Source organism: Metarhizium brunneum, chromosome 6 (assembly GCF_013426205.1).
Source record: "Metarhizium brunneum chromosome 6, complete sequence".
In the NCBI taxonomy this organism is placed as follows: domain Eukaryota; kingdom Fungi; phylum Ascomycota; class Sordariomycetes; order Hypocreales; family Clavicipitaceae; genus Metarhizium; species Metarhizium brunneum.
The window spans coordinates 3,469,513-3,484,531 of record NC_089427.1 but is presented as its reverse complement, the minus strand read 5'-3'; the positions used below and the strand labels follow the sequence as shown (position 1 = coordinate 3,484,531).

The 15,019-nt window shown below is 23.2% G+C and overlaps 1 protein-coding gene across 1 annotated transcript; it reads left to right on the top strand.

The window, feature by feature from the left end:
• Positions 1–206: 206 nt before the first annotated feature.
• On the top strand, positions 207–1,760 carry G6M90_00g103880 (uncharacterized protein; the record flags this gene model as incomplete). The annotated part of the gene is made up of 2 exons (XM_066131630.1): positions 207–434; positions 1,131–1,760. 2 exons carry the CDS (start codon positions 207–209, stop codon positions 1,758–1,760), a joined length of 858 nt encoding a protein of 285 aa, XP_065987642.1.
• Positions 1,761–15,019: the final 13,259 nt, after the last annotated feature.

Below are 15,019 nucleotides of genomic sequence, written 5' to 3'. Positions count from 1 at the left end.
TGCCCTAGTGGCTCTGCCAACATAAACTACAACTAGTTTATCCCTTAGGAACCTTAGCCGTTACACGTTAAAAGCTCTTGTTCAGACTACTACCGCGTCACTCTGAGCAATACCTGATAACTGTCAATATAGCACCACGCGAGACTACCACCGCATCTGGATCAAATGAAACCCGAGAAGGACCAACAACCATCTCTGCTCACGAGATGCTTGCTAAGATCATACGCCTTCAGGAACGGGTCCAACAGATGGAAGAAGAACGGCAGGAACAAGCCACGACTGCTGCCACAATTAAAAAGGACTTAGGAGAAATCCTTAGACCCAGGGCACCAGGACCGTACGACGGATCCCCGGGTGCGCTTCAAGGATTCCTCACTCAACTCAGGGCTTACCACCGACAATTCCCAAACAAAATGGAAGAATCCTCTGTCAAGGTACTACACACAAGAGGATATATAACAGGAGTAGCACTCGCATAGTTTAAACCCATTATGAGGGACTACCTTAATAAAGAAAAAGACAACCACGAAGAAGAAACCAACACCATTTTCAAAAGTTACAATAAGTTCAAAAAAGCCATCAAGAAAGCCTTTAGAACAGTTAATAAAGCTAGAGCTGCTAAGTACTACATCGACGGGCTCAAGCAGAAGGGATCAGCATCTGATTATACCGCTCGCTTCCAACAACTCGCATCTCAGCTTAACTAGGAGAACGAACCTCTTATGTCAGCTTTCTATAAAAAACTTAAAGAAGAAGTCAAAGATAAACTCTACAAAGAGAACAAACCAGACAACTTATCGGATTACATCGCTATGGCGGTACGAATCGATAACAAACAGTATCAGCGACGCATACAGAAGAAACAGGGTAAAGGAACCTAGAACCCTACCAAAGGAAAGAGTTACCAAGCCAATCAACGCAAAAAGCGTGACGAACCTATTGCCTATAGTCACACTCTTAACCCTAGACAAATAGAGCTTGACGCTACCAAGAAAGACAACAAAAAGGAAAAGAAATACTACAACTACAGAAAACCAGGACATTTCGCCAATAAATACAAGAAACCCAGGAAAGAATAGAAGCCAGTACCAGAAGGAGGTAAGAAACAACTCAATTCTACTAACCAACAGAAAATCGAAGTTACCAAATCAGAGGTAGAACATAAGAACCTCAACTGGACCTTCTGCTATAACGACAACTGCTACGTTCACATAAGCAGCAAACAAGAAAGAGGATGGTTTCCAAAAGAACCAAGAAAACCAAAGAAGAAAATTATGAACTTCATGGGAAACGGACTGCAAGTAGCCCAACAACTAGTACAAGAAAACCTAGACGAACAATCAATAAAAAAGAGAACGCTTACAATAACGGGACAAAAGGAACTCCATAAACCAAAATCGCCAGAATATTTGGACGAAGACTCGCACCAAGAAATTCTCAATTGGGTGCGACAACAAGCAAAAGCAAGGAAGATTCGAAGGGAACAACAATATAAGGAGGAGCAAGGCGCACAAATCCTCACCACCTTCAACAAACCGAAAGATAGAGTAAGGGAAATAAGCGTCGATAACAACAACGCAATCCTAGATACTCCAGAAGCGTCCAAAAACGAACGAAACAAGGAAAAAACGCCTACAAGGCTGACAGCCACACAAGAACAAGCTGTACAGCAATATTTCCCCGCACCAACAGGAAAACATTTCACAATTCCTATTCTAGCAGTAAACACCACCACGGCAATAGAAAACCAGACACTATAGTTTCCAGAAGGAGAGAAGGAAGACAATCCTAGACTCTCACCAAGACACGCGGAACACACACATTTAGCATGGGCATCATACGCGTTTATAATATACCAGGCACACTTTCAAACCAAGGCACAACTAAATACATTTCCAATCAGGATAAAAAGATATCCAATCAAAGCACCATACTTCAGATAGGAACTCCTAGAATAGAGAGTAAAGATAATCAATAACAATCAAACAATAATCTTGGAACCCAATTCAAACACACCCATCAAATGCCAAGCTCATACAAATCCTACAAACATATATAAATCAGACACATGCCAGTTACATATATATACAAAGAACAGGCAGTGGCATCAGTATGTGTATAAGGGAAAAATCCCAACACACCAAAAAGAGCTACTACTCAAATCACCTCAATATAAAACAAAAGACCACATAGAATGCCCACTACCAAATTGCTCAGAACATATAGTAGATAAGGCCAGAGAATAGCATAAGTGGCAATGTAGAACACCAGTAGCATACAAACGGACACAGCGAGCATTAAACATACTTAAACAGAAAGACCCCAGGGGAACCACAGAATCAACATACCACAATAAATAAAATCTGGATAAGTAGTACAACAAACAGAAGTTCAACCCCAAATACAACAGGAAATATGCGGTAAACTACGACAACCCAAGATACAAAAAACACGGAGAAATGAAAAACCAAATTTACAATCGCCTATATCAAATATTTGACGATGGGTTTTGCTTTAAGCACCCACAAAATAGAACTAGACCTACAAAATAATACCAAGAAATGAAACGACAAATCGCAGAAGAATCTATTCCAGAAAACTCAAAAAACGAGGCACGCCATCTGTAAAAGGGCTACAAGCTGGCATAAAGAGAAAGACGCTAATAACCCTTAACGCAACTAAAAGCGGACAAAGCAATAAAATGGTATTAGACGCCAAAGTCATAGGACATCGCGTTCGCATACTTATAGACAATAGCGCAATAGGCAATTATATCTCACCCAGAGTTATAAATCGTTACCAACTACCGTAAAAACACAAAAAGGCACCATACAAGTTAACTAATATCAAAGGAAAACTTTTTACCTATAATAACGGAATCATTAACCAAGAGACTGATCATCTCGAAGTACAGATTCAAGGTCATTCAAAAGTGATTCAACTCGATATTATAGACGTATCAGAACACGACCTAGTATTAGGGTACCCATAGTTATAGGAGAGTAACCCACTAATCAACTAGAGGACAGGCCAACTAAAGTAGAACAAGACTTCAGGCCAACAAAATCAGCAGAATTTAGAAGAAAGAACGAAATTTCGTCATAACTTAGCTCATAAACAAAGTTCTAAAGAAAAAAAACCTTCAAGCAAGTTATCCAAGGACCAACAACAACAAACAAGCGGCAAAAAAGCAGTCAAAACAATTAGATCCACCGTAACAACCTCGACGGCGCTATAAACCGGGATATAAACAACAATAAGCAACAAGAAGACAAAAGCCAAGATCCAAAAGGTTATTACCACCTTAAGGAAAGACCTCGCGAACACAAACAAGAAACTCGAAGGAGAAAAGAGGAACAAGAACAATAAAGACAACAAAAGCCCAATAACAAAAGAAGAAAAACTCAAGAATATCCCTAAGAAATACCGGAAATACGAAAAATTATTCGCAGAAAAATTAGAAACCGGATTACCTAAACACAGTTAATAGGATCATAAAATCGAATTAACAGATAGAAAGTCAACAACATTCCACAAGATCTACAACTTAAACGCAAAAGAACTCGAAACGTTACGAGAATACATCAACGAGATACTAGCAAAAAGCTATATCAAAGCATCAACATCAGAAGCTAGATACCCAGTTATATTTGTTCCAAAGAAAAACGGAAAATTACGGTTAGTAATAGATTATCGGCGATTAAACGCGATTACCATGAAAGACAGAACACCGTTGCCACTAATATCGGAACTACAGGACCAATTGCACGGTATAAATTGGTTCACCGCGGTAGACCTAAAAGGAGCATACAACTTAATTCGAATAAAGAAGGGTCACAAATAGATAACAGCCTTCAGAACGAAGTTCGGACTATTCAAATATTTAGTAATACCAATAGGGCTCACCAATACACCAGCAACATTCCAGAAAATAATTAACAGCGTACTACAAGAATATTTAGATAACTTCATGGTAGTATATCTCAATAATATACTAATCTTCTCGAAAACCCTAGAAGACCACAAGGAACACGTACACACGGTACTAAGAACACTACAAGACGCTAAACTATTACTTAAACCAGCAAAATATAAGTTCCATACACAAGAAGTAGACTTCCTAGGACACACAATACAACCAAACAAGATACAAATAGAAAAAACAAAGATTAAGGCAGTAAAGAACTAGCCAACACCGAAGAATATCAAGGACATATAAAGCTTTAAAGGCTTTACGAACTATTACAAGAGATTCATCAAGAGCTACGGCGAAATCGCAGCACCCTTAGATAAACTCACCAAAAAGAATAAGCAGTAGGACTAGAACAATAAGGCGCAATATACCTTTAACAAGATCAAAGAACTCATCACATCCAAACCTGTTTTAAGAACCTTTAACCCAAAAAAGGAAACAGAATTAAAAACCAACTCATCAGACTTTGCTCTAGGAGCACAAGTTAGACAAAGAGACAATAACAAAAAACTACACCCTATTACGTTCTACTCAAAGAAACTTCATAGAGCAGAACTCAACTACCCCATCTACAACAAAAAATTCCTAGCAATCATCAATACTTTCAAGGAATTTAAACACTATCTCATGGGAAGCAAACACAAAGTTAAGGTGTATACCAATCATAAGAACATCTCTCATTTTACAACAACACAACAATTAAATAGACAACAAATTCAATAGGCCAAATATCTTTCAGAATTCAACTACAAAATCATCCATCAAAAAGGATCCAAGAACAAACGAGCAGACGCTCTAAGTCAAAGAAGCAACTACAATACAAGAGTACCTACAACAACAGGACAACTCCTTAAGATCAATAAAAATGGTAATTTCCAGCAAAGACAACTGAATACCATATTAAAAGTACAAAAAGAAAACCCAGTATACAGCAAAATACACCAATAGGCAACAAACAATATCCAATACATTAGAGACGTACCAATAAGATGCACATACTACCCAGGAGGAGTACCAATGTATAGAGAAAAAATCTGGATACCACCAGACTTACAAGAAGAATGCATTAAAGAAATGCATGAACACCCAGTTTACAGACATCAAGGAATCCACAAAACACTAGATAAGATACAACGACAATACGATTTCTCAGGAATCAAGAAAGTAGTCAAAAAGGTTATCAACAAATACATACAATACGGAAAAAGTAAGGCTTCACAACATAAGCTATACAGAGAATTGCAACCATTACCAGTACTAACACGACCATAGGAATCAATAGCTTTCAATCATATTACGAAGCTACCAATGTCAAAAGAACCAATAACCAATGTGGAATATAACAGCATATTCGTGGTCACGAATAGACTCACAAAGTATAGATACTTTCTACCGTACAAAGAAGCAAGCAATACAGAAAAACTTGCATATATATTCTTACGAACAATAACAAGCAACCATGGACTGCCAGAAAAAATCATATCGGACAGAGGAAGTACATTTACTTCTAAGTTTTGGCAAGCACTTATAGCACAACTTAGAACAAATCACAAGTTAAGCACTACATATCATCCACAGACAGATAGACAAACGGAAAGATTAAACCAGACGCTTAAACAGTATCTGCGATACTACATCAACCATCAACAGGACAATTGGGTTAAATAGTTACCTACAGCGCAATTAGCTTACAATAACTCAATATCGGAATCAACAAAGCAAACACCAGCCTACGCCAATTACGGATTTAATCCCGAAGTATTTCGAATACAGCGTGAAGGACCGCAAGCAGAACGAGCGATGCTACAAGCAGATAAACTAAAAAAATTGCACGAAGAAATGCGACACGAACTGGAATTCATACGAAAAAGAATGGCATAATACCATAATCAAAAAAGATTAAAGGGACCAATCTTTGGGGAGGGAGACATGGTCTACCTACTCCGACGAAACATCAAAACAACACGACCAAGCGACAAATTGGATTACAAAAAATTAGGACCATTCGCCATCAAAAAACGAATATCAACAAACAACTATAAACTTTCGTTACCAAAGACTATAAGAAATCATCCTATAGTACACATTTCACTCCTTAAAAAGGCACCAAGCAACGCACCAGCAGAAAAAGACATCAAAGTCATAAACAAAACAGAATACGAAGTGGAACAGATCCTAGACATAAGAACAAAGAACAAAACACGCCAATATCTCATTAAATAGAAAAACTATAAAGACAAGGAAAACACATAAGAACCTACAGAACACCTAAAGAATTACCAGCACCTGCTACGGCAGTATCACCAGCAGCTTACAACTCAGCGCTAAGCAAAGCGCCCCAGTCCAAAACATCAAAGGCACCCCAGTCTTAAGCATCTCAAACAGCCTCAGACTCTTACCGTTAAACCTGCTCCAATTCACGCTTCCAAGCCTCCTCCTCCTCCTTCTTTCAATCCGCATTCTCCATCTCCTCCAGAAAAGCGAAGTCACAACAAGCCATTTCTAGACCCTTCTCACGCAAATGACAACGCATGCGCCGAAGACGCATTAAACGATTTAAGGCCTCATCTATTTCCAGCTAAGCCTTACAACGCCTCTCAATTAACAGTTCCTCCGTCAATTCCTCCTCCTTCTCGAGCCGACGAAGTTCCTCGGTAATACGGTTTACTAGAACACATCAGCAGTACACACTACAGCAGGAAAACCCCGCACGTACAGTTCGCCATGGGAGTGCAAGAACTATCACAAGAACAACCCAGAGAATAACAAAGAGCGCAACGACCAATGCTCTCAACAACCCAATAAGAACTCTTCTTTTCAAAACAACAACTACAGGGCGATACCTCAAAACCCTGTTCACAAATAAAGGCGGCGGTCGCAACGCGATTAGTAGTAGAACAGGATCTCTTAGGTTTATCCACACGGTTAGACATGGTGAAGAAAGGACATTACAAGGAAGCAGAACACTTACAACCAACAGAAGAAAGGGCAAACAGGACTATTTATGAAACAAGGCTTAGATCTTAAGAGCAAGACCATAGGAGAGGGGACATCATGTTACAACCCAGTCACAAGCTGCAGCGTAGGTCGCAGGTTAGGCCGGCTACATAAGCCACGGGACGGCGCAGGCACAGCAGGTAACGGATTAATAGTCAGAACAGGCCGCCAATAGGGGAGAGTTCACTAACTATTCAGTGAACTCCAGACAAACCAGTAGCACGCATATAACCATAGTTCACCAGGACTTCAGTGAACAACGGGTGAACGCCGTAGTATATAAGGACCCCCAAATTCGCTTCATAGATAAACTCTAGCTCCTTAGCTTTCAACACCGATCATTACATTAAATAAGCTTCGCTTACAACTCTTTAACTCTGATCACCTGGTTACGGTCTACGACCTATTACCAACGTAACACCCAACTGCTCAGATTGACTGCCCTAGTGGCTCTGCCAACATAAACTACGACTAGTTTATCCCTTGGGAACCTTAGCCGTTACAATATATTAATAAAATATTAATAAAAAGCTATATTAAAGTATTTATATTAAAAGCTAAATACTTAATTATATTTATTTCTAAGAAAAATAAGAAATTATAATTAATAATAAATTATTAATAATTAAATATAATTATTATAAAAAATTAAATATTATTATTACTTATTTTTAAATTATAAAATTAATTATATAATATAAATTAATTTATTATTTTAAACCTAAAAAAAATATATAATTTAATTTAAATAAAAAAAAATTATAAATAAAAAATAATTTTTAAAATAAAATTTAAATTATTTAAATACTTAATAATATTATTTAAGCTTATTAATATATTAATAATATTTTAATAAATAATTAATAATATATTATAAAAATATTTAAATAATTTTATAATAATATATTTAAATAATATATTAATTTTTTTAAAAACCTTAAAAAACCATAAAAAATATATATATAAAGTATTATAAATATTATAAAATATAAAGTTATTAATAAAACTAATAAAAAGTAAATTTTATACTTAAAAAATAAACTTCTTAAAATATATAATATAATTAAATAAAATATAAATAAAAAAAATAAAAATTAAAATAATAAAAAACTAACTAATATTAAAAAATATTAAGAATATATAAAGTTTTAAAAACTTTATAAACTATTATAAAAAATTTATTAAAAGTTATAATAAAATTATAATACTTTTAAATAAACTTATTAAAAAAAATAAGTAATAAAACTAAAATAATAAAGTATAATATACTTTTAATAAAATTAAAAAACTTATTATATTTAAACTTATTTTAAAAACTTTTAACCTAAAAAAAAAAATAAAATTAAAAATTAATTTATTAAATTTTATTTTAAAAGTATAAATTAAATAATAAAATAATAATAAAAAATTATATTTTATTATATTTTACTTAAAAAAACTTTATAAAATAAAATTTAATTATTTTATTTATAATAAAAAATTCTTAATAATTATTAATATTTTTAAGAAATTTAAATATTATTTTATAAAAAATAAATATAAAATTAAAGTATATATTAATTATAAAAATATTTTTTATTTTATAATAATATAATAATTAAATAAATAATAAATTTAATAAGTTAAATATTTTTTAGAATTTAATTATAAAATTATTTATTAAAAAAAATCTAAAAATAAATAAATAAATACTTTAAGTTAAAAAAATAATTATAATATAAAAGTATTTATAATAATAAAATAACTTTTTAAGATTAATAAAAATAATAATTTTTAATAAAAATAATTAAATATTATATTAAAAGTATAAAAAAAAAACCTAATATATAATAAAATATATTAATAAGTAATAAATAATATCTAATATATTAAAAATATATTAATAAAATATATATATTACTTAAAAAAAGTACTAATATATAAAAAAAAAATCTAAATATTATTAAACTTATAAGAAAAATATATTAAAGAAATATATAAATACTTAGTTTATAAATATTAAAAAATCTATAAAATATTAAATAAAATATAATAATAATATAATTTCTTAAAAATTAAGAAAATAATTAAAAAAGTTATTAATAAATATATATAATATAAAAAAAGTAAGGCTTTATAATATAAGCTATATAAAAAATTATAATTATTATTAATATTAATATAATTATAAAAATTAATAGCTTTTAATTATATTATAAAGCTATTAATATTAAAAAAACTAATAATTAATATAAAATATAATAATATATTTATAATTATAAATAAACTTATAAAGTATAAATACTTTTTATTATATAAAAAAGTAAATAATATAAAAAAACTTATATATATATTTTTATAAATAATAATAAGTAATTATAAATTATTAAAAAAAATTATATTAAATAAAAAAAATATATTTACTTTTAAGTTTTAATAAGTACTTATAATATAACTTAAAATAAATTATAAATTAAGTATTATATATTATTTATAAATAAATAAATAAATAAAAAAATTAAACTAAATACTTAAATAATACCTATAATATTATATTAATTATTAATAGGATAATTAAGTAAAATAGTTACTTATAGTATAATTAGCTTATAATAGCTTAATATTAGAATTAATAAAGTAAATACTAGCTTATATTAATTATAAATTTAATTCTAAAGTATTCTAAACACAGCGTAAAGAATTATAAGCAAAACAAGTAATATTATAATTTATATAAAAGAGAATAGTATAATATTATAATTAAAAAAGATTAAAAAAACTAATTTTTAGGGAGAAAAATATAATTTACTTACTTTAATAAAATATTAAAATAATATAACTAAGTAATAAATTAAATTATAAAAAATTAAGATTATTTATTATTAAAAAATAAATATTAATAAATAACTATAAACTTTTATTATTAAAAATTATAAGAAATTATTTTATAATATATATTTTACTTCTTAAAAAAATATTAAATAATATATTAATAAAAAAAAATATTAAAATTATAAATAAAATAAAATATAAAGTTAAATAAATTTTAAATATAAAAATAAGAAATAAAATATATTAATATTTTATTAAATAAAAAAACTATAAAAATAAGGAAAATATATAAAAACCTATAAAATATTTAAAGAATTATTAATACTTATTAAAGTAATTTTACTAAAAAGTATAAAAAGTATAAAAGGACTTAAATCTAAGAACTTTTTACTTAACCTAAAAGTAAATTAATTACTTTTTTTAAGAATATTTATTATACTTAAATTATTTATTACTTAATATTTATAAGTATTTAAAATAAGTAGAATTTTATTCTTAGTATTTAACTTTATTATATTATAATAAAATAATTCTGAACTTTTATTTTTAATATAATTTTAGATTTTTTATATTTAAGCTAATTAATTTATAGCTATAAAAAGCTAAGACTAAAAGTTAATTAGCTATATATAAAGCTTTAATAGCTTATTACCTGCTTTTTTCTTTTTTAACTTTAATTTCTTTTATTACTTTAATAAGTATATTATTAAGAAATATTATTAATAAAAGAATATAAATAAAATAAGAGCTATAATAATACTTATAAGAAAAAGCTATTAAAATACTATTATATAAGTAATTATACTATATATACTTATTATATTATAATTTCTTATTTATTATATAATAAGATTTATTATTTTTAAAATAATAAGTATAAAATATATTTATAAAATAATTAAATAAATTTATAATATTAATAAAATTAATATATTTATAATTATTATTTTTTTTTATATTTGATTTTAGCTTAAAAATATAACCAGATATAATATTAATAAAATATCTTAAAAAATAAAAAAAAAAGAGAACTTATTAATAAAAAAAAAGCTATAAAACTATTTATAAAATAAAACTTAAGTCTTAAAAATAAAACTATAAAAAAGGGGATATTATATTATAACCTAGTTATATATAGGAAATAAGCTATAAGTTAAGCTAGCTATATAAGCTATAAGATAATATAAGTAAAGCAAATAATAGATTAATAGTTAAAGTAATTATTATATTTAAATTATAAAAGGGACTATAATTTATATAAGTAAAATTATAGTTATAATAATAATTTAAAAAAAAATATTATAATAAGAAAAGTAATTTATTATAATATATAAAAACCCTTAATTTTATTTTATAAATAAACTTTAATTTCTTAGCTTTTAATATAAATTATTATATTAAATAAGCTTTACTTATAACTTTTTAACTCTAATTACTTAGTTATAATTTATAACCTATTATTAATATAATACTTAACTACTTAGATTAACTGCTCTAGTAGCTTTACTAATATAAACTATAATTAGTTTATCCCTTAGGAACCTTAGCTATTACACTTAAAATTTTATTTTATTTTAATTAGCTTATTTTTTAATTAATTAATAAATTACTTTTTTATAATTATAAGTACTTTAATATTAAGTTATATTTTAATATATTTATAATATTAAATTAAATTACTTTTAAATAATTTTAAATTTATATTTTAAAATAATTAATTTTTTAATTAATAATTTTATTATTATAAGTAAAAAGTTTTTTTTTAATATTAATTAACTTATATAATATTTTTTTATATTTTTATAATAATTAATAATAATTAATAATTTTAAGTAAAATATAATTACTTATTATATTATTATTTATAAATATATAAATATAATATTTTATAATTTTAATATTTAATATTATTTTATTATTTTATTTATTTTTAATTATATTAAAAATTATTAATATTTTTTTTTTATATTAATTTATAACTTTTTTATAAATAATATATTTTATTTTTTAAGTTTTTTAAAATAAATTTTTTTATAATTTATTATTTTATTTTTTAATATTATTTTATAAATTTTATTTTATTTTATAAATACTTAAAGTAAAATTTATTATTAAATATTTAATATAAATAATTATAAATTTAATTTTTTATTTTTTTATATTTTTTATATTTTAAGTTATTATAATTTATTATATATTTTTTATTATATTTAAGGTTAAACTTTTATTTATTATATTATTTATTTAATTATTATTTATTATAATATATTAATTTTATAATTTTTTTAAGGTTTTTTTATTTAAGTATATTTAATATTTATTATATTTATTTATATATTATTAATATTTTATATTATTATTTATATTATTTTTTAGCTTTATTTATTATATATTTTAAATAATTTAATAATAAGTATATTATATAATTTTTTATTTTATATTAAAATAATTTAAATAATAATTTTTTTTATATATTAAGATTTTTTTTTTATATATATATTAATATTATTATTTATTTTTTATATATATATATAATTAATATATATTTAATTTATATATATTTATAAAATTTATATAAACTTAATATTTAATAAGTATATTTAAATTAAATTTTAAAATTATTATTTAATTATTATTAATTATTTTTATTTTTTATTTTAAAAGTTTTTATTTAAAATATAATATTTTAATTAAATATTTTTTTATTTTAATTAAAAATATATTTAATTATATTTTAATTTAAAAATATATTTAATATATTATAAATATATATAATATTTATATTAAATATATATATTTTATATATTTTAATAAAAGTTTAAAATTATTTTTTTTTTTTTTAAAAATTATAATATTTAATTTTTTATTATTATAATAATATTTATTATTAAAATAAAAATTATAAAATATTTTTTTATTAATATAAAAAAATATTATTATATAGCTTATTTTTATATAATTATTAGCTTTATAAGCAATTTTTTTTTATTTTATTTATTTTATTTATTTTTAAATATTTTTAAAATATTTAAAATTATATTATTATTATTAATATTTATTTTTTTTATTTTATTTTTTAATTTATTAAAAATAATAAAAATTTATATATTTTACTTTTTTTTATATTATTATTTTTTTTAAATTTTTTTTATTTTTATTTATTATTATATTTAATTAAAAATTTCTTAATATAAATTTTTATTTAAATATTTTAATAATTTTAATTTATAAAGTTTTTTTTATTTTATTATTATAAAAGTTTTTTTTTTTAATAATTATTTATTTAAGTTTTTTTATATTAATTATTTAATTATTTATAGCTTATTTTTTATAAAATTTATAATTTTTTTTTTTAGTTTTTTTAATTTTTTTAAAAATTATTTTTTTTTTTATTTATTACTTATATAAATATAATAATTATTATTATAATAAAAAGTTTAATTAAGATTTTTATATTTTACTTTTAATTTAATAACTTTAATTTTTTATTAATTAATAAAATTAAGTTATTTTTTATTTTTTTTTAATATTAATTTTTATTTTTTCTTAGATTTTTTATATTTATTAATAAAATATTTTAGTTTTTTATAATTATAATATTTTTTTTTTTATTATTTTTTTTAATAATATTAAGCTTTATTTATTTAAAATTAAAAGTATAATTATAAGTAATAAGTTTATTATACTTTTTATATTAATTAGCTTAATAACTTTTTTTTTTAATAAAATTTTAAGTTTTTTTATTTTATTTTTTTTATATATATTATTAATATTATTTATTATTAATTTATATTATTATAATAATATAATTTAATAAATTATTTAGTTTATTTTTTTTATAAAGTTTATTTTTAATTTTTTTTTTAAGTTTTTTATAAAAAGCTAATATAAAAAGTTTATTTTTTTAATTAAATTAAAATATAAGTTATTAAAAGTAAATAATATAATTAAATATTAATTCTTTTTATTTAAGCTTATTAATATAATACTTAATAGCTTTAATTTTATTAATTATTTTAAAAGCTTTTTTAATAACTTTTTTAAATTTATTATAACTTTTAAAAATAATATTAATTTTTTTTTTATAATTTTTTTTTTTTTATTAAAATAATTTTTTATAATAAATTTAAATTATATAAATATTACTTTTATTATATATTTTTTTATATATAATATTTTAATAAAAAATTCTTTTATTTTAATTAAAAATTATTAATAATAAGCTTTAAGTTAAATAAAAAATTCTTAAAATATACTTAAAAATTTATTATATAATTTTAATATTTTAAATTTAAGAATTCTTTTTAAGTTTTTTTTAATTATAATAATAATTATAACTTATTTTTATTATTTTTTTTTTATTTATTAAATTTATTCTTAAAAGTATATAATTTTAATAAGTATTTTATAAATAAAAATAATTATTAATTTTTTTTAGGTTTTATTTAATTTAAATATAATAATAATTTTATATAATATTATATTAATAATTATTAGGTATTACTTAAAGTAATATAATAATAATTTAAATAAAAGCTTTTAATATATAATAACTAAGATTTTTAAGAAATAAACTAATTATAATTTATATTAATAAAACTATTAAAATAATTAAGCTAAATAATTAGATATTATATTAATAATAAGTTATAAATTATAATTAAATAATTAAAATTAAAAAGTTATAAATAAAACTTATTTAATATAATAATTTATATTAAAAGCTAAAAAGCTAAAAATTATTTATAAAGTAAATTTAAAGGTTTTTATATATTATAATTATTAGTTATTATAAAGGTAAGTATTTTTAATATTTACTTTTAAATACTAATAAGTATTATATATACTTACTTATAATAACTAAGCGTTTTTCTTATTAGTTTTATTATATTAACTAATATTCCATAGCTTATTATGCTTATACCACCTGGCAGCTTTATATAGCCGGCCTAACCTGCAGCCTACGTGCTAGGTCGTAATAATAAGTTAAAATTTTAAAAATATTTAAGTATTTTAAATTTAAATAAAATAAGAAATAAAATTATAAAAATATTATAAAAATAATTTTCTTATAAATTAAATATTTATTTATTAAATTATTAAAAATATTTATTATTTTATTTATTATTTAATATTAATATAAACTTTTAAAATATATAAGTTTTGGTGTAAAAGTAGTCATTTTTCGGAATTACCTACGACCCACTGTATGCAAGGTAAGACGCTTAGCAGTATCCT